The 27,974-nt window shown below is 46.2% G+C and overlaps 1 protein-coding gene across 6 annotated transcripts; it reads left to right on the top strand.

Annotated features, from left to right (window-relative positions):
* Window positions 1–388: 388 nt before the first annotated feature.
* On the top strand, window positions 389–27,974 carry CPM (carboxypeptidase M). Of its 6 annotated transcripts, XM_030215445.1 has the most exons (9): window positions 389–525; window positions 745–949; window positions 17,000–17,097; window positions 18,447–18,619; window positions 19,036–19,220; window positions 19,701–19,859; window positions 21,955–22,107; window positions 24,739–24,887; window positions 27,593–27,974. In XM_030215445.1, exons 2-9 carry the CDS (start codon window positions 790–792, stop codon window positions 27,878–27,880), a joined length of 1,365 nt encoding a protein of 454 aa, XP_030071305.1. In that variant the 5' UTR covers window positions 389–525; window positions 745–789; the 3' UTR covers window positions 27,881–27,974. The 6 variants fall into 6 exon arrangements, with proteins under 6 accessions (XP_030071305.1, XP_030071304.1, XP_030071307.1 ...); XM_030215444.1 differs by lacking the exon at window positions 389–525 and having other exon boundaries at window positions 699–949; XM_030215446.1 differs by lacking the exons at window positions 389–525; window positions 745–949 and adding an exon at window positions 3,652–3,780.

Here is a 27,974-nt window from a genome sequence, read left to right as displayed (position 1 = left end):
ATTTACGAATAGGCGCCTAACCAGCAAGAGACAAGTGAGGAGTCCGGCATGTACTGACAGGCCCCGCCCCTGAGCGCTGCAAGAAAAGGGGGCGGAGTCACTGCAGGGGCCCTGAAGGGAATTTCAGAGTGGCAGTGACTGGGATTCGACGTAAGCAATGATCCTTGAGCCAGCGTGTATTATTCTGAAAGGGATCCACGGGCTCCGCCCAGGTGCGAAACTATTGGTCAAGAACCGGAGCACTCGGACACGCTCGCCACTCCTCATCGGCTCTGTGGATCTCGAGGGGCGGGGTCAGAGTCTGGGGCGGGGAGGTGGGCGGGGACGGAGCCAGCTAGGCATTGCTGCAGCCGCGAGGGGGTGATTCGGGAACTTTGACGTACCGAGAAGTAAAAGGACCGGTGCGGGTTCGTGGCTGCACGGCACGTGGTGGTGGGTTAGGGATGCAGCAGAGGGCGATCACTGGTGCAAAGCATCTGCTTGGGAGCAGCAGGATTGATGAGGCGCTGACTTTTTTGTTTGTTTGTTTGTTTGTATGTTTTCTTTTGGAATAGAGGAGTAGCCTAGTGGTTAGTGCAGTGGACTTTGATCCTGAGGAACTTGAGTTCAATTCCCACTGCAACTCCTTGTGACTGTGGGCAAGTCACTTAACCCTCCATTGCCCCTGGTACAAAATAAGTACTTGAATATACCTAAACCGCTTTGAATGTAGTTGCAAAAACCTCAGAAAGGCGGTATATCAAGTCCCATTTGCCTTTCGCGTTGGACCTCGGTCGATTCTCTTAGAATATGGACCTCCTCTGCTTCTTCCTGGTGGTCCTGCTGCCTTCCGTGCTGGGGCTGGACTTCGGCTATCATTCCACGGAATCCCTGGAAAACTTCTTAAAGACAGTGAATCAAAACTACCCTTCCATAACGCACTTACATAGCATCGGGAAATCGGTGGCAGGTAAGGGCGATGTTTAAAATTTCTGCATCATTGTCTCTCCCTCAGTGATGAATAATTGTGTATAATTTGCCCACGTGAGTTATTTGCAGGTTTTCATCACTTAAGTGTATTGGTTAAGGAAAGTGTGAAAGATAAGTGATGAGAACTGCTAAAAAGGCAAATGAGGCATATTTTCAAAGCACTTTGGGAGGCTAAGTTCCATATGTTTCTATGGAACTTTGGGAGGCTAAGTGCTTTGAAAATAAGCATTGTGACTTCCTTCCCGATCTCCCTAATAAGGCTCTGTATATTTACAGTGTTCTCAAATGGGTATATTTTGTTCTAGTAACGAATTCTCGAAAACGTTTTATTATGATAATGTACGAACATAAGACAAGCCGTACTAAAGTCAGACCAAGGTTTGTGGATCCCAGAAAGTGGATCAGTTTCTTATAGCCGATTTCCAGGTATAAGTACTGATTTTTTCCAAGACACCTGGCTAAGATTCTGTGATCTCTGTTTTATTTTTTGTTTTCTTCCAGGAATCTGTCAAAATCTCTTTTGTAGGCTCCTAGTGGTTAGTGCAGCGGACTTTGATCCTGGGGAACTGAGTTCCATTCCCACTGCAGCTCCTTGTGACTCTGGGCAAGTCACTTAACCCTCCATTGCCCCTGGTACAAAATAAGTACTTGAATATACCTAAACCGCTTTGAATGTAGTTGCAAAAACCTCAGGAAGGCAGTATATGAAGTCCCATTTCCCTTTCCCATCCCTAGCTAATAGGACAACCAGCTGGGCTACATTTTGAAAAGTGATGTTTCTATTTTTAGTGAATCTCATTTAAAAGTTTGTTGGAGGAAGCTTAACCCTAGTCTTCTTTAGTACTGTAAATGCTCATGGTTTTGGTAGACACTAAAATTGAAGGGCCCCAGGCTTGTGTGAGGGCAAAGCATTCGTGCTATCAGAAGGCTTATTTTTATTCTCCATTTAATGTTTTGAACGTGGGGAATGAAATGAAAGGGTGTGTGGCTGCTTTGACTGTAATTACTGGCACCAGCTTTCATCCCACCCAGATCTTGGTTTTGATGATAGGCTGTAGCAGTTATTGCAATAGGTTGGGGGGGTCGGGGCATACTACGGCTTATTCCTGCTAGCCTGGGTCTCAACCAAAAACAAATTCCTCCCTCAGCACCCTCCCTTTTTTTTTTTCCTTCCCTACCTACTTAGCTCTCTCTACCTCATAAGAACATAAGTGTTGTCATACTGGGACAGACTGAAGGTCCATCAAGCCCCAAAATATAGAACAGGAAAAGTTCTCTACGATGACGAATCACAGAAGGCAAAAGTAGAGACTAATAGACGATTCACCACTGGAGAGCTCTGATAGTTTGTATCCAGCATATTCTGTTTGGTGCTACGTGATCAGTGAGTTGACAACACATATACAAGTAGGACTCTTCGTTTTGCATTCATTACTTGGTGTATTTATTGACCCCTGATGCAGACGCTTTTTAGCGTCGAAACACGGCCTGTGTCGGGTCGTTATCTCTGATATAATAAAGACTGTTGGACTCACGTCTCCAGTGGTGAATCGTCTATTAGTCTCTACTTTTGCCTTCTGTGGTCCATCAAGCCCAACATCCTGTTTCCAACAGTGGTTACAAGTAACTGGCAAGTTCCCAAAATAGTACAATACATTTTATGCTGTTTATCCTAGAAATAAGCAGTGGATTTTCCCATGTCCATGTTAATAATGGCTTATGCACTTTTTTTTTTTTTTTTATGAAGCTAGCCAAACCTTTTTTTAAACCCCGCTAAGCTAACTGCTTTTACAACATTCTCTGGCAATGAATTCCAGACATGTCCAGTGAAGAAATATTTTCTCTGATTCATTTTACTCAGTCCTCCCACGTAATACTCTTTTTGTTCCAAGAGCCCTGAAGAAGGTCAGGAAACCTTGGCCATGGTTGGCTGTGGAATAGAGTTGCTGTAAAGAAGATCCAGCACTTTGATACGAGCTAAAAGCTAAGTATTGGCTCGTTATTTTGATTTGAAATAAGTGCATCATTAAAAGAGTTTAGGGAGTTTTTTTTTTTAGCCGATGATGACACTGTGAACTCCATGAAGTGTGTGGCTTTTAACCCTAAAAGGAGTCAATTGAGGTTTTTTTCCTTCCTTTTTATGTGATGCTAATTAATAAATATCTTATAAAAACTTAAAAAGAAAAAGTAAAAAAAAAATTACTGATATATACTCACTTTGAGAGGATTTGACTGAGATACATGTGTGTTATAACTATCCTCATGAGGACACATGTATCTCAGTCAAATCCTCTCAAAGTGAGTATATATCAGTAATTTTTTTTTTTTACTTTTTCTTTTTAAGTTTTTATAAGAGGATCCATTCCTTCTGAACAGGATTCCTTTATGTTTATCCCACGCATTTTTTAATTCCGTTACCGTTTTCATCTCCACCACCTCCCGCGGGAGGGCATTCCAAGCATCCACCACCCTCTCTGTGAAAAAATACTTCCTGACATTTTTCTTGAGTCTGCCCCCCTTCAATCTCGTATCGTGCCCTCTAGTTCTGCCGCCTTCCCATCTCCGGAAAAGGTTCGTTTGCGGATTAATACCTTTCAAATATTTGAACGTCTGTATCATATCACCTCTGTTTCTCCTTTCCTCCAGGGTATACATGTTCAGGTCAGCAAGTCTTGGCCACCACTGTGTGTTCAAACAGTTTGCCTTGATATGTGCTTTCAGTGTACATCCTGCAGTAGAAACTGAACTGCTTCCATTGGTTTTAATTACTCTTCCAAACCACAGCTCAAAGCAAGATGCAGTTTGGGTGCAGTAGGTAGGTTCTCGCTTCACTAGGTTATAATCTAATATTTTGGCCCTAGGCAAATGCCTAGTTTACCTCTACCTTCCTCTTGCCCTGGCTATGGTGAGAGAGAGCAGAAGGAGCTGACAAGACCTTCAGTCTGTTTATATTGTTAACCTTATACATCTCTGCATTGCTGTGAAGGAAGCCTGGTGATAAAAAGCTAATGACGAATGCGTTATCTTCACTTAAGACCCCTGAGGAAGGTTTTTTTTTTTTTTTTTTTTAGGTGAAACACGGCCCGTGTTGGGTCTATTTGGGTCACTTTCATACTCAGCTGTTTGCCTTGGCCATTCGGAACATTCCCACTTTCACCCTTACTGGTTTCCCTTGATTTCTTTTGTGGAAGTTGTGTGGATCCTCTGTCCTTTTCTGTGCTGCACCAGAATCTATAGGAAAGAAGAGCAGATTTGCTCTGTTTCTACTCGGTGGCAGGAGGGCAAATACCACTGGTCTGCAGGGCCGCCGAGAAACTGAACCTGGGCAGGGTCACTGCCGCCTCTGCCTTCCCCACAATCGTTGTCCGCTGTTGCCCCCAGATTGCTGCCACCTCCCCCATCACTATCGCTCCCGGAACAGGAAATACCTTGGCTGGCGGGGATCCTGAGGCCCTCCTCCAGCGCTGACTGCCTGCCCCTGCAGCTGCTTTTCCTCGCAGGGCGTGCTCGGATTCAAAACTGAGCATGCGCGCCTGGGAAGAAAAGCAGCCGCACAGCAGAGGAGCGCTGGAGGAAGTTCCGGATCCTCCCTAGCCTCCAAGAGGGGGCCCAGCGCTGGAGTTCTCTCTCTTCTGCTCCTATCGGGACGCGATCACTCGGGTCCTGTTAGGAGTAGGAAAGAGAGGGAGGGTGGGGGGGGGGGACAAAATTCCCCGGGCCCGGGCCTCCAAGGAGGGGCCCGGCGCCGCAGTCCCACCCGCCCTCCGTTGTCAACCATCCGCCACCGGGCCGGGCCCCCTGCATTGAAATCACAGCACCTCTCACCTCCATGTGAAAGCGCTGCAGACAGTAGGGCAGCAGATCGCCTCCTTTCGGGCCTCCTTCCCTCTCTGTGTCCCGCCCTTGTCTGATGTGACTTCCGTGAGGGTGGGACACAAGGTGGAAAGGAGGGCCAAAGGGAGGTGATCTTCTGCCCTGCTGCCTGCAGCGCTTTCACACAGAGTCACTGGGGTGAGAGGCGCTGTGATTTCAATGCAGGGGGCCCAGCCCGGTGGCAGACGGAGGGGGAATGGCGGCGACCTCAGGGGGGGGAGCGGTGGGGCCCCAGGCCTGGCCCAGTCTTTCGGCGGCCCTGCCCAATGCCAGGCCCCCCCTTGGAGGCCCAGCAGTGGTGTAGCTAGGTGGGGCACCAGGGGAGCGGCCGCTCCCCCAAATGGAGTACTGCTGGTGCCTATTTTTTTTGTCCTGTTGCACTGAAAATGTGCGCTGGCGGAAGTCCGCTCTCGCTCCCCCTGTACCGTCAACCTGGTTCATCCTGGCTCCGCTTCTGGGGCCCTAGCCTGGGGAATTTTGCCCCCCTACCCCCCCCCCCCTCAGCGGCCCTTCTGGTCTGAAGGCAGCAGCCAAAGCTAGAAGGATGTTAGGCTGCATAGATTGGGGGGGGGGGGGGAGGCTTAAGGAAGCAGGAAGGAGGAGTCAGTGACACTCTGCTACAATTCACTGGTTAGTCTCTTTTTTTTTTTTTTTTTTTTTTTTTTTTTGTTCAGGTTCTTTGGGGCATGCGATGAAACTACATTGTCATAGGAGCCAACTTTTCAAAATTATTGGGGGTGCTAAGCCCAATGGAAATGACCCCTCCCTGGACACATACAAAGAATCTTCTCAATATTGGGGGTGCTCAAGCACCCACAGCACCCACAGAGTCGGCTCCAATGTACAGTGTAGTACATTTAAAACAAATAGGAGAAAATTTTTCTTCACCCAATGCGTATTTAAACTCTGGAATTCGTTGCCAGAGAACGTGGTGAAGGCAGTTAGCTTGGCAGAGTTTAAAAAGGAGTTAGACGGTTTCCTAAAGGACAAGTCCATAAATTGCTACTAAATGGACTTGGGAAAAATCCACAATTCCGGGAATAACATGTATAGAATGTTTGTACGTTTGGGAAGCTCGCCAGGTGCCCTTGGCCTGGATTGGTCGCTGTCGGGGACAGGATGCTGGGCTCGATGGACCCTTGGTCTTTTCCCAGTGTGGCATTACTTATGTACTTTAAATATGTTTTGTGTTCTGTTAGACCTAATTTTGTACATAAAGAAATATCCTATGCTTCTGTGATCTAATCAAATTTCTCTTAGGTTTACTATATGTAGTTGGGTCAGACAGTAGAATAGAGAAGTCGGAGTTTTGGTGTCCTGGTTACAACCACTGCTGGTCAGTCTAAATGGACCATACTGGTCTTCAGGTAGCTACTATCATTTACTATGTTCCAGATTTAGGTGTGTCCTTGAGTCAGAGCTGACTCCTGGTAATCACACAGTGGGGACCCTCCCCCCCCCAAGCTTTCTTGACAGGATACAGATGTGGTTTGTCATTGTCTTCTCCTGAGCAGTGGCGTACCAAGGGTGGGGGCGGTCCGTCCCGGGTGCATGCTGCTGGGGGGGTGCCGCGCGCCTGTTGGCTCCGAGTCCGCTCATTCCCTGCTGCTCCCTCTGCCCTGGAACAGGAAGTAACCTGTTTCGCGCAGAGGGAGCAGCAGGGAACGAGCGGACTCAGAGCCAACAGGCGCGCGGCACCCCCCCCCCCCCCCAGCATGTAAAAATGCACCCGGGGGAGCACGCTGCACCCGGGGGCGGGTGTAATTTTGCCTGGGGGGGGTCGCGCTGCACCCGGGGGGGGGGGGTGCATCGGCGATCTGTCCCGGGTGTCAGCCAGCCTAGGAACACCACTGCTCCTGAGGCATGGAAAGCTGCTCTCTCCATTAGGCTACTCCTGCATGCTAAATGTACTGCTACTATGTAACAATTATATCAGCCCAGGCATAACTGTAACTGCAGTGTTATTATACACTGCCGTATTGGTTGGTGTAATCTGGATAGTTCATCTATAACCTGTTTGACCTTGCTTTAATGATCAGACTTTTAGTAAGTTGACTCCGTGAAGGGTGTTAACAAAAAGCCTTTATCTGCATTATTTACCTTGCACTCCTTTTTGCTTTTTTGGCATTTTTACAAGCTGGTTGTGACGCCATTAATGTCCCTGTTCAGCTCTCTGAGCATGTGAAGGATTTTGGTAATAGAAGGCAAACAGGTTAAAGCAGGTGAGGCTGTGAGAATGCTAAGCTGGACAGGAAATGCATTTTTGTTTTAAAAAGTAGAACAATGGGAATGGATTGTGTTCTGTTGAACGCTACTAAACGCTTCCTTCCACAATCTCTCACCATTTGCTATTCCATGTGCTTCAAGGCTCATTGCTGGCATAGGAGAGGAGAAGGGGGGGGGGGGTCATCATTCCCTACCCTTTGTAATGCTGCTTCTTCACTTGCCCTTCAGTTTCAGCTGGTGGTGATCCTTTGAAGAAACCTCCCTTAATGGTGGAGTCAGATTGTGTCTGAGGTTTATGGCTGCCAGGAGGGAAGGATTCGAACTTTACTATAAGCACTGAACACCTTTTATTTTAATTTCATTTTTCTGCATATAAAACTAGGCTGTCAATGTGGATTATCTGCTACTTTTAATCTGGCTTCCAAATCTGACAGGGCTGCAGTGGTGGCAAACAGTTCCTGTTAGTCTTATCCTCCCTCACCTGATTCCTGCCTCAGTCTCCCCCTGGTCTAGAACCTGAGCTGCACCAATGGCAGCACAGACGTATCAGGAGCTTTTTTTTTTTTTACTGCTGCCTCACACTCAGAGGCCTGAACATAGTAACATAGTAAATGACGGCAGAAAAAGACCTGCACGGTCCATCCAGTCTGCCCAAGAAGATAAATTCATATGTGCTACTTTTTTATTTGTACTGTCCTCTTCAGGGCACAGACCGTATAAGTCTGTCCAGCCCTATCCCCGCCTCCCAACCACCAACCCCGCCTCCCACCACCAGCTCTGGCACAGACCGTATAAGTCTGCCCAGCACTATCCCTGCTCTGGCACAGACCGTGTAAGTCTGCCCAGCACTATCCCCACCGCCCAACCACCAGCCCCAGCACAGACCGTATAAGTCTGCCCAGCACTAGTCCTGCCTCCCAACCACCAGCCCCGGCACAGACCGTATAAGTCTGCCCAGCACTATCCTCGCCTCCCAACTTCCAGTTCTGCCTCCCACCACCAGCTCTGGCACAGACCGTATAAGTCTGCCCAGCACTATCCCTGCTCTGGCACAGACCGTGTAAGTCTGCCCAGCACTATCCCCACCGCCCAACCACCAGCCCCAGCACAGACCGTATAAGTCTGCCCAGCACTAGTCCCGCCTCCCAACCACCAGCCCCGGCACAGACCGTATAAGTCTGCCCAGCACTATCCTCGCCTCCCAACTTCCAGTCCTGCCTCCCACCACCAGCTCTGGCACAGACCGTATAAGTCTGCCCAGCACTATCCCTGCTCTGGCACAGACCGTGTAAGTCTGCCCAGCACTATCCCCACCGCCCAACCACCAGCCCCAGCACAGACCGTATAAGTCTGCCCAGCACTAGTCCCGCCTCCCAACCACCAGCCCCGGCACAGACCGTATAAGTCTGCCCAGCACTATCCTCGCCTCCCAACTTCCAGTCCTGCCTCCCACCACCAGCTCTGGCACAGACCGTATAAGTCTGCCCAGCACTATCCCTGCTCTGGCACAGACCGTGTAAGTCTGCCCAGCACTATCCCCACCGCCCAACCACCAGCCCCAGCACAGACCGTATAAGTCTGCCCAGCACTAGCCCCGCCTCCCAACCACCAGCTCTGCCACCCATTCTAGGCTAAGCTCCTGAGGATCCCTTCCTTCTGCACAGGATTCCTTTATGTTTATCCCACGCATGTTTGAATTCCGTTACCGTTTTCATCTCCACCACCTCCCGCGGGAGGGCATTCCAAGCATCCACCACCCTCTCTGTGAAAAAAGACTTCCTCTCCTTGCTACTGATCTTGTGTAACTGAGAGACTGGGACTCTGAAAGTGTGCTGGTGATCAACATTGGAGCGACAGAAAAACCATCAACAAGTTTCTTAGACTTTGCTTGCTGCTCTGAATGGGATGTGTGTGTAGGGGTGGGGGGGGGGGGTGGAGATGGAGGAGGTGAAGGTACCTGGAATCTGATAAGACTGGAGGGAGAGAGAAGTGAAATGAGGGTACGAGATCTAGCTGACTGGTGACAGATGGAGAAAAAAAATGAAAGAGAACGATCAATGTCCAACAGATATGGGGAAGGAAGAGAGGAAATGACAAATGGAAATTGCAAAAGACCGGAAAACTTTAATCCCCGTGTTTCTCTGTTCTTCTGTTAGAAAAGAAACTATCCAGATAACAAAGGTAGAGTTTTTATTTTCAGTTTGACTGGAATGTGTTGGAAATGTGCATTCCATTTGTCTTTGGGATTTGCTCAGTATGGGAGGAAATATAATTGTATTTGTCTCCAGTCCAACAGATATAGCTTCTCAGGGTTTCCATGTCAGTATATGGCTCTGTAGATAGAGGCACATTTTAGATAGTTTGACTATCCAAAAAAATGCACTTGGGTGACCACGTTTGGATTTTGGCCGTCATTTTAAAAGACAGGTGTGCATGTGTAGGTCCCATTGAAAATTGACATATCTCCACTGCTGGAAATAATACATGTATGGTGTGGATGCTGCATGTGTAGGTTAAGGTGTCAGTTACATGGAGGGGATGGATCGATTTTTACCAACTTAAACATGGGGGAAAATACACAAGGAAATCACCAGATATTATATGTGTGTGAGCCATCACTTACATATATAGGTTGCAAAATAGCAACCTACACACGTAAGGCAAACATTTCGATAACCTACATGTGTATTTCCTACAAACACAGCTGTTTCAACCCCCGCTGACATCAGACCCTCTCCACCGGGGTATCCTGGTGGTCTAGGGGCAGAGGTTGGGAGCAGTTCCCTTCTGCTCTCCTCATCTGGCTCTGGAAACGAGAATGGTACCCTTGACCCCAAGGGTTGGTTTCACTATACTACCACTTGGGGTCAGCCAGAAGCTGATAAAATATCGTGCACCAATTGATAGTCTAAAAACTCTTCCCATGGAGACCTCTAGAGAACGATGGAAGACGCCTGGAGACTCCTCTAGCTTGAATGCCCTTTTACTAGAAAACGCCTTGTGCTCCAGAGATAAGGAGGCTCAGGCTACACCATGATGAAAGGACAGAATGCTCTGAGTAAGTGAAAAGCTGTTTGGATAACATTGGGATGACTTTGCATTGGACAAAGGTGCTAAAGCAACCTTCCTTGACTGAAAACGGACAAAAGGAGCAGGAAAATGTATATAAGTACCTCAGAGTTGTGCTATCTAGCATATTCGTCAGTTCTAGAACTCGTGTGACTTTCCATGCCATCCTCCCATATAGCCCATGTTTGGCTGAGACTGGGAAGTTGACTATGCAACAATGACATGATTAATGCACAAAGACCACTCTAGGTCTTTTAAAGTCATCTTAGGCGACCTTCCTCAGCAGTTTTCTTAACCCACAGCTTGTGACCGGAGGGAGAGCCTGAGCGAGGCATCTCGGTGGTACCGTTATGTTTGTAACTTACACAGATGATAAGATCATTGTTTCTTAGGTGATGCTGTTATCTATTCATGTGATAAAACCAGATGATGGCTGACATCAAGTCTTAAATTTTCTGATGTGCAATGTGAAAGCCATATTACATTCTTTGATTATATGGGATCAGATTTTCAATAAAGATCAAAATTTATAGTCTGGTGGTTGCGTATAATCTGCTTACCTTATTATTTGCAATTGACAAATATATGGGGGGGGGGGTTGTGTTTTATTGGACTAACTACATATTTGAATATCTACTTGGATGTCTTGCATGTTTTTGGTATTTAAATGTTGACTTGTATTTTATTGACTTTTTCATTTCTATGCATTATGGTACCGGGGTTGTCCCCCAGATCTGATTTGTCCAGGTACACTGAACAAGTGGTGTGATAAAGCCACACACTCAGCCTTGTGCTTTCGTGCAAGGGGGTCATTTGCTTAGCAAAACACTTTGTGTTTGGATGTTTCGGATGACTTGATAGTTAGAGCGATGAACTTGGAATCAGGATGCCAAGTTTCAAATGTTGTGGCCTTTGGACCATCTCATTTCCTTGAGTGTACAACTGTTGGGCGTCAGTCAAATCCATTTCCACAAGGTAAACAAAATTTCCATTACGTAGCTTCCCATTATTCCAGAACCTGTGGGATAGTTGTGACCATCAACCAGCAGGTGGAGATGGAGAACTGGAAAGAAAATGATCAGATAAGATCTAATTTCTCCTTATCCACAGAAATGCAGTTTTGACCATTGTCTGAGCTGTCTGCAGGTTAAAATGTGCACATTCAACACACATCTTGTTACCCACGGATCCTGGGGGGCAAAAGAGGGGGTTCGTAGGTTGGGTTATTCCAACCTAAGCATGTTTCATGCCAAAAATTACCCATAGAGGAAGTACAAACCTCTACGTATGACTCTTGTTCGCAATATCCACTCCAAGCAAAAACACAATGTACTCTCGTGTTGTCCCACAAGTTAAAAGTTGCCATAGTTCACACCTAAGGGGGGAAGTTATTAACTTGGGCTACTGTAAAGAGGCTTATTAGTAACACACAGTAAATGATGGTAGATAAAGTCAATCATGGTCCATCCAGTCTGCCCAACAAAGCTGCACCCCCCCCCCCCACACACACACACTCTCTGTGCAGGTTATATTCATTCACTGGTTGGCACGTAACGTTACCATCATGCAGTTAAATGTGATGCAGTCTTGGGACAATGTGTTATAACCAAATGTAATGCTAACAGTATTTAACTTGCTAATCTCAAAATTAAGATGGTTTCCCCTCCCCCTTGAGATGCACAGGTGTAGCATATGATAATAATGTGATATACGATACGCAGACTTGATCTTCATGTCTTTTGCTATTTGCAGCAGGGCCGCTGAGAGGCTGAGCCGTGCCCGGGGCAGAGCCGCCACCCTCGGGCCCAGGACAAAGCTGCCGCCCTTCCAAAGGATTGTTGCTGCTGCCCACCGTAACTTTAAATACCGTGGCTGGCGGGGATCCCAAGGCCTCGCCAGCAGAAGTGTCTTCCTCCAGCACTGCTCTTCCTCACTTTGCCACATGGCCTGCCCCTGCGGCTGCTTTACTCTCGCATTGCACATGCTCAGTTTCAAAACCGAGCATGAGCGGCCTGAGGGGAAAAGCAGCAATGTGGCAGAGTGAAGAAGAGCGGTGCTGGAGGAAGACTTCCTCTTCTGTTGGGGCTAGGGGGGGGACCCCCGGAAGCCTGCTGTGTCTGTTCCTCCAGGTCCTCCCCAGCCTCCAAAGGGGGGGGGGGGCCCAGCACCGGAGTTTTCTCTCTCCTGCTCCTGTTGGGATGCAATCACCCGGGTCCCATCAGGAAAGAGAGAGAGAGAGACCCCGGTGCTGGGCCCCCCTTGGAGGCCCAGGGAATTTTGTCCCCCTGCCCCCCCCCCTCGGTGGCCCTGATTTGCAGGACAGATCATAGAAGCCCCTCCAGCATTGGACTTTGTTCCCTGATCCACACTGTATTTTTGTCATTTGTGGGACATAAACTGTAAAAGTCCATCCGGCACCGGCCTTAGTTCCCAACTTCTCGTCCAACATAATACCTCAACAGCCATGCTTTGTTTTTGTGCTAAAATAGCACACATTAATGGTAAAACAACCTATGTTAATGGTAGTCCATGTTGATAACGATGTTTCTCCGTCTGCCTCATAACTATCAACAAACTGAGAGGGGGAATTTATCAATGTGGGCTACCGTTAAGATGGGTTATTTTACTGTTAACCCCAGTTATTAGTAACTAGGTCTTGTTGCACAAAATGTGGCTTGTGCTAAAGTAGCATGAGTTAGTGGTAAAATAACACGTCTTATAACTTCCCCCCAGTTTCAGTCTCTGGTAACCAGAGCTGATATTGTGATGTCATAATGCCTCATTCCACCAATGCCTAAGAGCCAACCTCATCAGTGATGTCACAATGGCTTGATTGTCCTATACTTGGCTCACTGTTATTACATATAGCAGTGATTTAACCAGAGCTGAGATTGTGATGTCACAATGCACCAATTTCAAAGAGCCAACCTCATCAGTGATGTCACAATGGCTTGATTGTCCTATACTTGGCTCACTATTATTACATATAGCAGTGATTTAACTAGAGCTGAGATTGTGATGTCAGAATGCCTCTGTCACACACACTCACACATTCAACTCTCTCTCTATCACACACACACACACACACACACACTCTGTCTCACACACTCACACATTCAACTCTCTCTCTATCACACACTCACTCTCACCCACACTCTGTAAAACACACACACTCCGAGGAAAACCTTGCTAGCGCCCGTTCCATTCCTTTCCGAAACGGGCCTTTTATCCTAGTAAGAGAGAAAGCGTTAGAGGACATCCATTTGTAAGAGTCCTGAAGCAGGCCGTTATGGCCGAAACATTCGTGTCGAGTCTTTGGATGTTTTAAATAAAACCTATTAGTTTTGCACAGTGCGTTTTATCTAGCGAGAAAGGTGCCAGTACTCAAATGGCAGGCCACCCTTCAGGGGTGTGGTGATCACTGAGGGACCCTCCCCACAATAGCCTGCAACCAGTCACAGAATCTATGACAACGCAGAATTGGTATGTAAAGCCTGAGCTCTTTCATTAAAACTTGGAGACCATGGGTCAATTTTAGCAGACAATGGAAAAGGTGCCGGTACTCAAATGCCAAGCCACCCTTCAGGAGTGGGGTGATCACTGAGGGACCCTCCCCAGAATAGCCAGGCCCCCTGCAACCAGTCACAGAATCTATGACCACGCAGAATTGGTATGTAAAGCCTGAGATCTTTCATTAAAACTTGGAGACCATGGGTCAATTTTAGCAGACAGTGGAAACGGTGCTGGTACTCAGTACCCCCAAGTACCCCCTCAAAAAAAAGCCCTGGTTTTGCACATCATCCAGCCTTTTCCTTTTTTTGGTGTCACCTTTGCTGTATTGTTTTTGCAAGGAACTCTGTTCTTCTGTTTTGTGTCGATCAGCTCATTAGTTAATCCATGTTTTGCTTTGCGTGATTCGGCTCGGCAGCACCCTTTATGACACTGGCTACAAAGAGTCCCCTTTACTAAAGCTTAGTGCACGTGCTAAATGCTGCGTATCATATTTTATACTATGGGCCACATGGCACTGAGGCACTCTAATGTTCATTAACATGTACTAAGCTTTAGTAAAAAAAAAAAAAAAGCCCCATAGTCTTTAAAGCCTAGGAATGAAATAAATGAGGAAAAAGTTTTAAATTTAGTTGCAGCTGTTAATGGAACTATTTAGAGAATGTAGAGCCTGCACTGACAAATGAAACCAAGTGAAGAAAGGGAACAAGGTCTAACGGAAACCTCAGAAAGGGACCCAGTGCTGAAGCAGGCTGGTCACTGAACGCTTCTGTACAAAGGAATGGGGAACCTCTGACCCTTGAGCCTCCTCCATTAGACCACCACTGTACCCTTGAAGAGCTCTAGCATTCCTCCTGCAACGTTTGCTATCAGGAATTGTGGCACATACCCAATTTCAGTCTGGAATTTGGTTAATCTTGTTTCTTGTATAAAGACACGTGCAAGATTCTAATCAGCGCACGCTAGGGTTTGTGGAGGCAGTGTGGGGCATTTTGTTCAATTGTCATTGTGGGGGGGGGGGGATAGGGTGATATCCATTTTAAGGTGTACAACAGTGTACACTAAAACCAAAACCTTATTGACAATTAAAAGGAAAAAAAATGACCAATCCACCAGTGCCCCCTCCTCCCCAAGATTTCCTAGGGCTCAAATTGTAGGCGGATCCTGAAGTGCTTCTTTGCCACCTGCTCATGAGGCTGGTGCAAGTTTTGAAATCTGGAGCCAGTGGGGCATAACTAAGTAGCTGAGAATTGCTTCTGCCCCCTTAAGTACAAAGCTTGTGTGTGTGTGGGGGGGGGGGGGCTGGATTCTGGGAACAGGTCTGAAGAAGGGGACGGGGGGACGGGGCTCTTCCTTGGTAAGTTGGGGTTTTTTTCCTACCTTGAGGTTGGGGCTGTTATTTGGAAAACTAACATACAACCAATTACTTAATTTTATCCTCCAAACTGTAGGAATTTCATTTCAAATAAAGTGAGTACATCCTAATGGGCACCATATCTGGCCTTAGTTCCCCTGAACTTCTTTCTTTCTTTCTTCTGGCTTGTCTCATACGCTCTTACTTCCTGCACACTTTAGAAGTGTGTTCACCTGTTTCTGAGTCACACTAAATGTCATCAGCTGATGTACACACCAGAGTACAATGTGTTTCTTATAGCTCTTCAGTGCTATGAAACAGGTTCTCCAAGATTCTTGCCTGTAGGGGAGAAACATATCTTTTCACAGCCCTATTGGTTCAGTACAATAGTAGGTCATTTCCACAAACACGTTTGAGGCTCCCAAGACATGTCTTCCTTCTGAACTTAAAGACGTCATAAAACTCCACAGAGAGACTGTTACCCAGGCTTGTTTTCTTTTTAAGGTCATTTAACACAAACACAACATTAATCCATTTACCCACAATCTCTCTTCTTCCAAGTTTTAAGTAATTTCCTAGCAAAGTGATGCGTACAAATTTTTTGTTCTCAGTCCTCTCTCGGGACTAAATGTTAGTTTCCTCATTGGAGAAAGATAAATAGTGGCATACCCAGGGGAAGAAGCTCATGGTTAGGGAGCCAAATGCATGCCTTTAAGTGGCGCTAAGAATGTTTCCTTGTGGCACCTATAATGAGGCCAATGTAGAGGATGCCTGGGTTCAATCACTGGTGCTTTGAATCAAGGACTCTTCACTTTATCCCATTGGCTGGTGTGGTTTGTGGCAGCCTCTACTGTTGCTTTGAACGTTGGACTACACGTAGAGGTTTCTACCTTGTTAGTGTGTTTGGCCTATAATAAGTACATAAGTGTTGCCATACTGGGACAGACCAAAGGTCCATCAAGCCCAGTATCTTGTTTCCAACAGTGGCCAATCCAGGTCACAAGTACCTGGCAAGATCCCAAAACAGTACAATACATTTTATGCTGCTTATCCCAGAAATAAGCAGTGGACTTTTCTTTAAGGAAGCTAGCCAAACCTTTTTTTTTTAAACCTTGCTAAGCTAACTGCTTTTACCACATTCTCTGGCAACGAATTCCAGAGTGTATAGAATTGCCTCCAATATGCTTTCATTCACCATTTTTTTTTACAGTGACACCTGTTGGCTGGATTCAGGGTCTGTGATTACAGAGCTCCTGGCTGAGGACTGTCGCTGCACTGAGGTCCAATGCAGAAAGCCACAGGGTAGAGCCCCAAATGGATGCCTGACCGCGTGGCTTCTGCTGTGAAATTCTACGCCACGCAGAAAGCAAATGACACATGCAAAAATGGGAAAGCATGCCCTGTACATGTGGACAAAAATTTTACAGCTTCTTGTGCAGGCTGTAATTTCTGGTTGCAGAGGAAAACAAAACTAACAGTTAAATCTCCAAAACTGCCATGAAATCCTCTCCGCTAACCCTTCTCCGCTATTCCAGACTTGGTGAAAAATTTCTCACGCTGTCTGTAAGTCTAAAGCCACAGTTTCCTTCTATGTATTTGCTGTGAAATATTTAATGGCCTCATTATCATACATTTTAATGCAATCTGCATCCATGTCTTCTGCGAGTTCACAGCCATGCTTGGCCATGCATGTATTCCTCTGTATCCCCGCGGTGAGACTCACAGTAGCTTTCTGCATTGGCCTCTGACAAGATATTTCCCATCTCCTTCCCTACGTCCACTCCAAAGTGATACACGTAAAGCCTCATAATGGCAGGATCACAGTCCATTCGGGAGCTGGAGAAACCTGGGTGTCCACAAATGTGAAGTTTCTTCTCTGGTTGCAAGGAAGCAGCTCATGTTTAGTTACAGAAACGTAAACCACTCCCCAGTTTAATTTAATGCCAGAACTGGAAAGCTGGCTGGAAACCCAGTGTAATGACCTCTTTTTCTTTTAAGGTAGAGACCTGTGGGTTTTTGTCCTTGGAAGGTTTCCAACCAAACATACAATTGGGATACCGGAGTTTAAATATGTTGCCAATATGCACGGAGATGAGGTATGTTGCTTCACATTTTAAAGGGACATTGCAGGGCCATCCACACCCACATAGACTGGAACAGATTGATTAGAAATGTTTCATTGTATTTTAATGCCGAAGGGCTTAATGTTCCTCCTTTCTGGGTGTACGTACCTGTTCTAGATTAGAAAGGAGCATTTTGATCTCTCCCAGAAACCCAAGTGCCTACGTAGTGATGGAGATCAGTTACATGCGAGTGAAGTCTTGTGACTGCCCTGTTAATCCATTAAAATATTCTCAGTGGTATTTGGGCCATTATAGCCGTTCTGAAGAGTTTGAAAGGGATTGGGTAGGGCCTTCAGAGTTCAGACTGACCCGTTTATCTTGCCTTTTGCTTCTTGTAATAGAGCTGCCAAGTCACTTAACCCTTCATACTTCAGGAGAAGGCAATGGCAAACCACTCATGTATCATGCTGAGAAAACCATGAAGGGGGGTTGGGGGTAGGGGGGGGGGGTGGGTCCCTCATTGTGTGTGCACCAGGAGTCAACTCAAATCCCAGCATATCTAGATCTGGAATTAGAGTTGCACAAGCTACTTCTGGCTTCTTCCATCCAGCAAAAGAACCTGTACATTGGGGTATTGGTCCAGACCATCTTATGGTACTTAGTCCCAGAGAGCTCTCAATATACGCAGGTCTGAGTGACTTGCACACACGTTGTCCTTTTCATATGTGCTCTCTTTAGCCCGGAGGTCTCTAATTCAGGTGTACTTAATGAGATCTGCATGTTTTGATGGGCATAAGCGTTTCTTCCAACCTACTGTCTTCAAATCCCTTCCCCCCCCTTTTTATTAATCCTAGGGCAGCACCAGGTTTAATCTTTATTCCCCTAGGCATCCTTTGTTTTATTTGCTGTGGAATAACACATGAAAAATGCTCTACTTCTATAGGGCATGTGTTATTCCACTGTTCTTAGAACGTGTGGTGGTGGGGTTTTTTTTCGGAGTGTTTTTATTGTTATGTAGTCGGGATCCTGAGTCACGCTGCGGTGGCCTGCATTCATTTAGTTGTAAGATTCTAATGGACTGTGTGGTGTTTAACTATATCACTATTGCTGGAGCACTGTAAGAAGCAGGAAATTTAATGAGAAGCGATCGGCACCTACGTTAATCTGCATTTTTTTTTAAATAGGACTTTTATGTGATGATCATGGCTGTTGAATTTAATTATCAACATCCTGAAGGGAGGTTGCGGGGTAAGGGCCTGAATGTTAATTTGGGGGGGGGGGGGGGGGGTTGGTGTAAGGCTCAAGTTTGCTTAGGGTGTTCACTACATTTACACCGGCTCTGCCACTCCAAAAATGGTTTGTCTCTGTTGTGGGTCCTGCAGGTGGTTGGCAGAGAGATTTTGCTTCATTTGATAGAGTATTTGGTGACACAATATGGGCAAAATGCTGAGATTGAGCAGATCATTAACTCCACCCGGATTCACATCCTGCCTTCCATGAATCCAGATGGCTTTGAAGCCGTTGTCCGCCCTGACTGTATGTTCTCAGATGGAAGGTAAGAAAAGGATTTGCCAGTGACCTTTTTATTTGCTGGGGGAGAGGGAAAGTATTAGAAATGCAGGCACATTTGAAAAGGGCTTCTGGGGTCTGGAATACACTTCTTGCCATGGTGGCATTTCTACCCCCCCCCCCCCCCCCACACACACACACATTCCTTTATGTCCGAACATGCCGAGAAGCTCTGACCCAGCCTGGTCCTCCACCTCCCTTTGTTCTGGTGCCTTTATTTGGGTGGTACCTGCTGTTTGAAGAGGGTTTAAGAAGTAGAGAAAGATACTTTTCCAGGTTCAGCAGTCAGGATGGGGTCTCAACTGTGTGCTGGCCAGTTACGGTTGATTGCTAGACTCACTAGGTGTGTTGATGTGTCTCTGTCAGCCATATATTGTAATAACACGTCTGTGTTCTCTACAGGTACAACAAGAACAAGTTTGATCTGAACAGGAACTTCCCGGATGCTTTTGAAGCTAACACGGTTGAAATCCAGCCAGAGACTCAAGCAGTGATGGACTGGGTGGAAAGTGAAACTTTTGTGCTTTCTGCAAACCTCCATGGAGGGGCGATGGTGGCAAGTTTCCCCTATGATAACAGCAATGCAGGTGAGGCACCAACGACCCTCTTAACAGTAGTTTTGTGATAACTACAACTAGGGTCAGGTTTTTATATAAAGGTGAAAAGACCCTTTTGAGTTGGAGAGCTATCGGGGGAATTTTAACATGTGGGGTGAAAGGGAGGTTAATTCTATGAAGTATACACTAAGACTTATGTACTGGTTCACGCATAAATGTTCAGAATACTGTTATATATATGTAGATGCCAGATATAACCTATTCGCTAGTCTATAAATATACCCTTATCTGCAATAATCTGTATCTCTAATCCCCTCTTCTTTGGTGGGAGAAGAAAAGGGTTTGATAATTCCGTGGATCCAACCTTCAATATTGTTTTACCATCCTCTGCAAGGAAACTGATCTGAGGACTCGAGATGACCTCTTGGTATTCTGGGATGTGTTTTTTTTCCTCACAAATGCTGAAAGCTAAAAACCTGAATCTGAGAGATTTTAATTTTTCATATCCAGCTGTAGCTGCCAAAGGGGTTACACCGGATCAAGATGTTTTCATACACCTTGCAAAGACTTACTCCTTCACCGCCAACATGTCTCGCTCTGACGGCTGCGATGACTCCAACAGGTTTGAAGATGGCATTACAAATGGGTACACTTGGTACCCAGTGCAAGGTAGGTGGCGATTCCCGGGTAGATTATGTTCCTCTTTCTTCCTGTTGCCCTGTCTTCATTGAAGGTCTCATGTTTTCGCTTTTTTGGAATAAACTGTACAATTTTTCAGAATACAGTCGTGGCTCCTTTTAATCACATTGGCCCCTTATTTTAGAAGCTCAATTTGTGTTTTGGACATCGGAAAACTGGCATTTAGACATCCAAATTGCATGGATGTCAAAATCCCGATTTTAGAAAGCTGGGATAAAGACATTGAAAACTGCAATATGACCTTAAGGCAAGAGGGTGTGGTCTGGGCTTGTTTTGGGTGGGACTAGGGAAGGGCCAAAATATGGATGTCCATCTCCGATTTCAGAAGTTGAAGGGACGTTTAGGTCCTAAAAGATGAGTGTTGGTATTTAGACCTGGGACTTGGCACATCCAGATTCCAGAAAGTCTCTGATTGAGCAGCTCTCCACTGGAGGGATTAAGAGAAATCACTTCCCTAATCCCCCAGTGGTTACTGCCTACTCCAAATGTGAAACTGGGAAGGGTACCAGGACCTGACAGCTTCAGGAACTAGAGACATTCATGTAGAGTGGAGGAGTAGCCTAATGGTTAGAGCAGTTGGTCGAGTGCTTATGTTGCTTTTTTGTTTTATTCATTCAGATTTTTTTTTTCTGAAAGATGTTCTTCTGGCTCTAATAGCCTTTTTCACTTCTCCCTTTAAGCATGCTGGCTGTCGTTTGTTCTTCTCTCCACCTTTATTAATACGTGTAATACATCTGGTCTGGGCTTCCAAAATGGTAATTTTAAACAACATCCATCCTATTCTGAGTTGGACATCCTTTCTAAAATGCAGTTGAATATGTCTAAGCTTGATGGGACTGATCAGTGCATTGACACTCAGATAAAGTTCATTCTGCTGGCAGTGGTGGGGAAACTAATGTTGCCAGAGGTTTGCATGCTTTTTAGAAAGAAATGGAAATAAAAAAAAGTCAGACTGATGCTTTAGTAGTGGTGGTTGAAGCTGAATTGTGCTTGTTTTCAGTCTTGATGTGTTGACCAACAGTAGAAATTGCTTGCTGCCAAACATTTTGTGGCTAACGTTTTTCTGGTTGTAGATCAAGGGCTCTCAAGTTGATCTCTAACCCAATATAGCCACCGACTCTCTCTCTCTCTCTCTCTCTCCTATAATGAAATGTGCCAATGATCTCAAAAAGGGTAATTGTACAACTGGGTACCCATACTTGCGCATGGGTCAGCAAACTGACTGTGATATTCTGTAAGGGCACGTGCAGGTTGCATAGTGTGCAGTGGCATACCAAGGGGGGGCGGTGGGGGCGGTCCACTCCGGGTGCACGCCGCTAGGGGGGGGTGCCACGCGCCTGTCGGCTCCGCTCGTTCCGTGCTCCCTCTGTCCCGGAACAGGTTACTTCCTGTTACGGGGCAGAGGGAGCATGGAACGAGCGAAGCCAAGAGGCGCGCGACACCCCCTCAGCAGGTAAAAATGCACCTGGGGAGGTGTCCTTTTGCCAGGGGGGGGGAGGTGTCCTTTCACCGGGGGTGGGGGGGCGCATCGGCGATCCGCCCCGGGTGTCAGCCACCCTAGGAACGCCACTGATAGTGTGTAAATGCAAGGGTTGATGGGATGGGTGGCACTTAAGTTATGCATGCTGTTGCTGAGTTTAGACCACTTTTATGGTTAGTGATGTAAGGGGTACTGATACTGGGTTAGGCTAGCGTTCTGTAATAGAATCCAGGTGCCCTCATGCAGTTGTACAATAGGATCTTGCCAGGCGGCATCGGGGCACCTAAAAGCAGGCACCCAGCTATAGAACTGCCCCCAAAATGTCTAAGGCCTCCTTGTCTATACTAAACCTTGTGTAGGATGGGCCATTTGCTGGCACTGCCCTATCCTGCCATGGAGACACTGGTATAGCACATGGCTTGTTGCCTGTGTTCAGTGTCTTGTTCACACCGATTCTTAACTCTGCAGGATTCAGTGTTTGGCTCTGACAGCAGTTAACATTGCTCCTGATTTTTGCATTAGTCTGCAGGGACTATGACCCCCATGTCTGTCTACTGACTTCTAACGGTGTCCTTCATTCTGCAGGAGGGATGCAGGATTATAACTACATTTGGGGCCAGTGCTTTGAAATTACTCTTGAGCTCTCCTGCTGTAAATATCCACCAGAAAACGAACTGCAGACTTTCTGGGCTACCAACAGACCGGCATTAATCGAATATATGAAGCAAGTTCACCTGGGTGTGTAAATGTTTAATTTTAGTTGTTGGGAGAGAATGTATATTCACATCCTTGTTTTAATATTTGCATCTTTGCCGGTTTTTTTTTCCAACCATGTTTATTAGGAAAAGAACAAGAACATAGTAATACATACAACATAGTGCAACAGTAGACTTTACAGTATTTTTGCTAATACCCTTCCTCCCCCCCCCCCAAAAAGAAAATTATCCCCAAAGTTGTAAACAACCTCCAGACTTGGCGTGTTCTTATCCAAGACCAGAGAAATCTATCATAGTACTTATTTGTTTGCAGTTTTATTTTGTTACATTTGTACCCTGCGCTTTCCCACTCATGGCAGGCTCAATGCGGCTTACATGGGGCAATGGAGGGTTAAGTGACTTGCCCAGAGTCACAAGGAGCTGCCTGTGCCTGAAGTGGGAATTAAACTCAGTTCCTCAGGACCAAAGTCCACCACCTTAACCACTAGGCCACTCCTCCACTGTTGCTACTATTTGAGATTCTACATGGAATGTTGCTATTCCATGTAGAAGTCGGCCCTTGCAGATCACCAATGTGGCCGCGCAGGCTTCTGCTTCTGTGAGTCTGACGTCCGTGCAGGACGTCAGACTAACAGAAACAGAAGCCTGCGCAGCCTTCTACATGGAATGTTGCAAGTGGAATAGCAACATTCCATGTAGAATCTCCAATAGTAAGTATGTGCTGCATGTAACCATCAACGCTACTTTATGTTTAGACATTTTTTTATTGAACAAACAATAATGTAACAAACCAGATATCATCCATAAATTGTTCATTTTTTCCAATTTCACATCCCCTCCCACCTCCCCATCCCCCCTTTCTTATGCAAAATCACACATCACACACAATAACTATAAATAGCTGCACGTTGGTATTATACCCATACCACATAAGATAAATCACGAATGACCCAACTAGAGCACCTTTGCTTCTCATTCCTCTAATTAATGTCACCAATGGGAGACCATACTTCCTTCGAAGCCTCCCGACCTCCCCTAACCCCCCACCCCCCCCAATAAAAAAAACAAAAGAAAGGAATAATAAAAAAAAAAAAAGGGAATGAACAATGGATGAGAGGGGCTCCCCACCCGAGCAGGACCCACAAGGTCCGTAGCTACCCAATCTAACTACAATGGAGCATCACCACCCGTCCAGTTACCAACCGGTCAAACAGCATTCAGTAGCAGACTCCTGGCCCTGTGCGAAAGGGATTCAATATACACGTCCCATCAACATTACTTTAAAGAAATGTCCCTTTCCCCCTCATGATATGATCCAGAGCTTCCTTTCTGTGCATGTGTACCTTAGAGGTATTTAAATGTCCCTCTCATTTTCCCTATTTGGCCTTTCCTCCATTACTAAGGTTGGTGACCATATTGGTCAATGGTCTTCATCGTTAAGCATATAAATTAAGTTGATCAATAGCTTCCCCTACCAATCACTGGGAGAGTCCACAGTGTACCCCCAAACTGGGTCACCATGGGCAATCCCAGATCCGTGTGTAAACTAATTAGTGAATTAAGAGCTAACAACCATTAATTGGGAGTTAACAACCACTTGGCAGTAATTAGGAGTTACCCGTTGATCTGCTCTATACCGTATTCCATAACATGCATGCTTAAATTTCATAGCACGCAACTCGAAATGGGGCACGGACAGGTCAGGGGTATTCCCAGAAATTAAGCACGATGTTATGGACCACTTGCATTTGTTCATCTAACTGCCATCAGTTGGATGCAAGCATCTAAACCAGCTTTTGTCAGGTTTAAGTACTCGCAAACTAAGCTGGTATTCTGCACATCGCACCCTTTACAGAATACTAGTTTAGGTGCTACTATGACTCAAGCTAATTTTGAGTGCCATTGACAGAATCTGGCCATATATTCCTTTGCAGGTGTAGAGCTTAGTAAGCCATTTTCAGTTTGCCTCTCATTAAAGATAGGAGCAGGGGCGTGGGCCCAGGCCCAGCCACTTTCCCTCCAGGCCCGCCCATCCAACATCCTGCTGCTGTCGCTGCCTTTTCTCCCGCGGCTCCGCCGGGTCCGGGAAGCAGCGTTCAGCAGCGTTGCCTGCCTGCCTGCCTGCCTTTTAAAATAATTCGTCTCCCCAGGCTCCGCTGCATTTACTTCTTCGCCCGTCCCCTTTGCCGTGTCCATCTGGCCCTACATATCCACTACAGGATCAGAGAGGGCCGGATGGACGCAGCAAAGGGGGAGCAGAGCTGCCTGTGCGAACGGCAGCGCTTTGCGACAGGCGAAGAAGTAAATGCAACGGAGCCTGGGGAGACTAATTATTTTAAAAGGCAGGCAGGCAGGCAACGCTGCTGAACGCTGCTTCCCGCCACGCTGGTGACTGGCGCAGGGATGAGACTTCTCAAGCCTTGGGGGCCTCCAGAAGATTCTTCAGCTGGCAGGGCACGGAGATCCCCGCCAGCCCAGGTGTTTATCTTTACGGGAGGGGGATGGACAGAGAGGAAATATGTGGGTCATGCCCACCCAGTCCACCCCCAGGCCCACCCAAAAATTGAGGTCCAGCTACGCTACTGGATAGGAGGCCACGTTCTTGTTGAATTTGGCACTGCTGAACATTCTTCAATCTCTTGTCTCTTGGCAGGTGTTAAAGGGCAGGTGTTTGACATCCAACGAAACCCCATTGCCAATGCAATAGTGGAGGTGGTAGGGAGAAATCACATCTGTCCTTACAGAACCAATCAGAATGGAGAGTACTATCTCCTCCTCCTGCCTGGAAACTACACTTTGAACGTAAGCTTTTTGCATTGCTTTAAACGTTTTTTGCTATTTTGTTTCGTAGTGGTGAAGAGAGCGACTGTTATGTTTTGATCATTATTCATGCATTAGTAAAAACTTCAATAACGGAGGGAAGAGACCCGCTGTGACATACCCTCCTGTATCTTTTAGAGAGCAACTGGAGGGGCCGGCTCCTGGTCTTCAGTAATATGGGTCCGTTGGTCCTACTACCCATGTTTTGTTGTTAGTATTAATGTAAAGCAAAAGTGAATCTGTTTGTCAGCAGCAGGTAGGGCAGAGGCCAAGGGTGATGTAGCGACCGAGCACCTGCACTGGCAGGAAGTGCCCCACGCTTTCAACAGGCTCATTTTACTGCGTGGCCAAGTCAGAAAACTAAGGGACCTGTCCTGGGGAGGAGACTTAGCATTTCCACGCAGACCTCTTGAGGGTCGTGGATGGGACCAGCTCTGCATAAGGGGCACATATCGACGACTGGAGTTTTCTGAGTGATGAAGCAGGCAGGTGCTTTGCCGGTCTTACAAAGTGCTCCTTCTGAACACTAGTGAGCTGGCTTCCATTATCATACAGAAATGCATGCAGCAGAGGCTCTCTTAATGTATTAATGCTGAGCAGCAGCTTATACGTGCCCTACACCTATGCATTTGACAACAGTACTGATACACAGTGCGTATTTCCTAGTAGAAAAGGTGCCGGTACTCAAATGCTAGGCCACTCTTCAGGGGTGGGGTAATCACTGAGGGACCCATTCCACAATAGCCAAGCCCCCTGCAACCGGTCACAGAATGTATGACAAGGCAGAATTGGTGTGTAGAGCCTGAACTCTTTCATTAAAACTTGGGGACCAGGGGTCAATTTTAGCAGTCAACAGAAAAGGTGCCGGTACTCAGTACCCCCTCAAAAAAAGCCCTGCTGATACATCATCAGTCTGGCAGCCGCCTCTCTGTCTGTGTACAGCCATGTGCTGTAGAATGGGGCTGCAGCCAGAAACTGGCAGGGACAAAGGAAGAGAGAAACAGAAATTAAACACATCAGCTTCCTGAGCCTGCCTTCTTAGCAAGTTTCAAGTGGGGGGGAATTTTTAACATTGAAAGATATAGTGGAGTTGGAAAAGGTGCAGAGAAGGGCAACGAAAATGATAGCGGGGATGAGACGACTTCCCTATGAAGAAAGACTAAGGAGGCTAGAGCTTTTCAGCTTGGAGAAGAGACGGCTGAGGGGAGACATGATAGAGGTATATAAAATAATGAGTGGAGTGGAACAGGTGGATGTGAAGCGTCTGTTCACGCTTTCCAAAAATACTAGAACTAGGGGGCATGCGATGAAACTACAGTGTAGTAAATTTAAAACAAATCAGAGAAACCTTTTCTTCACCCAATGCATAATTAAACTCTGGATTTCGTTGCCGGAGAATGTGGTGAAGGCGGTTAGCTTGTCAGAGTTTAAAAAGGGGTTGGACAAGTTCATTGACCGCTACTAAATGGACTTGGGAAAAATCCACAATTTCGGGAATAACATGTATAAAATGTTTGTACGTTTGGGAAGCTTGCCAGGTGCCCTTGACCTGGATTGGCCGCTGTTGGGGACAGGATGCTGGGCTCGATGGACCTTTGGTCTTTTCCCAGTGTGGCATTACTTATGTACTTATATATGTAGGTAATAAATGCACTTCCTCCACACAAAGTACTGGTGAAGTTTCATAACCAAAGTTTGCATATTCATTTGAAAATTTTCCAGGAATGGAAATGACATTTCACACCTTGTGTATTTTCTAGGTTAATTTGCACATTTTTATAAATGCAAACACCTGCCCAGGTACAGCAAGACATATTGGACATGTACTTTTATGAACGCCTGTTCTAAGCACAAAATTCTGCTTTCCGTGTAGAAATGTCTTTTGACAGTGACAGAGGTCCTGCTCCCTTGCAGACCTTTCTATGTCTAGTTTTCCCAGCATCTCCTCCTCCTTCCCCATGTGGCTGTGCAGCCTTTCCCCTCATTCACTCGCTTTCCTTTGCTTCTCATATCCCTTTGGTTACTGCTGTAACTTATGGCTGGCTAATTATTTTATCAATCTGTTCTGGGAGTTTGTTTTTTTAGATAAAAAATGTATACATATTCTTGTGCTTACAGCAGCCTTTTGAGGGAGTGAGGGTAGGGGTGGAAGGATGTGCCTAGAGCATTTGCCAAGTTGGATAGTGAAATAATTCCCCAAAAAACTCCCACCTAGTTGCCTGTGACTCAGAGCAGGTCTTTTTAATGTGAATACAGATTAGTGTAGATGCTTGGCCATCATAAAAGAAGCAAAAAGCACCTGGAAAAGCTGTTTATGAGAAGGAAGGAAGACCTACTGCTACTCAATGTGTAATTAAACTCTGGAATTCATTGCCAGAGAATGTGGTAAAAGTGGTTAGCTTAGCAGAGTTTAAAAAAAGGTTTGGACAGCTTCCTAACGGAAAAGTCCGTAGACCATTATTAAATTAGTACTTTTTTAGGATCTTGCCAGGTATTTGTGACCTGGATTGGCCACTGTTGGAAACAGGATGCTGGGCTTCATGGACCTTTGGTCTGTCTCAGTATGGCAATACTTATGTACCAGTTGAAGGAGTTTTGAAGGATCTGTCTGTAGCTACTGCATTAAAAGGCATCTGACCTTTTAAGGTATGATGTACAAATAAAAACTGATTTCTGTTTGATTTTAGGTCACAGTTCCAGGCTTTAAATCAATAACACAGAAGCTGGAACTGCCAGCAGGGCACCAGCTGTACTCTGCCCTGAAATATGACATTGTGTATCCAGGTCCTGCTTTCAGAGCTACTACGTCCACCACGCAAATCCCTTCATGTCCCAAGGCTGTGAGTGTGTCCAGTACCAACGAGGCTGCTCTGCTGCTGTCCACGACGTTCACCCTTTGCTTTTCAGCAACTCCTTTGCTAATGATGATTTTTAGCACAGATACATTGAGCTGCATTTTAAGCTCGTTTTGGTGAGGTTCACTGCAATCGACTCAACCGAGCCTTTAATGCAAGAACTGATTTTGACATGATCCTAGTGCAAAGCTATTTTTAAAACAGCTTTAGACTT

Source organism: Microcaecilia unicolor, chromosome 9 (assembly GCF_901765095.1).
Source record: "Microcaecilia unicolor chromosome 9, aMicUni1.1, whole genome shotgun sequence".
Taxonomy (NCBI): Eukaryota; Metazoa; Chordata; class Amphibia; order Gymnophiona; family Siphonopidae; genus Microcaecilia; species Microcaecilia unicolor.
This window is presented reverse-complemented; position numbering and strand designations above follow the sequence as displayed.

What these genes read in the sequence shown, in the direction of transcription:
- CPM (XM_030215445.1), top strand. Translation starts at nt 790, where the DNA reads ATGGACCTCCTCTGCTTCTTCCTGGTGGTCCTGCTGCCTTCCGTGCTG. An exon ending in CATCGGGAAATCGGTGGCAG is followed by an intron (nt 950 to 16,999) that starts GTAAGGGCGATG and finishes TTTTCTTTTAAG; the next exon opens with GTAGAGACCTGTGGGTTTTT. An exon ending in TGTATGTTCTCAGATGGAAG is followed by an intron (nt 18,620 to 19,035) that starts GTAAGAAAAGGA and finishes TGTTCTCTACAG; the next exon opens with GTACAACAAGAACAAGTTTG.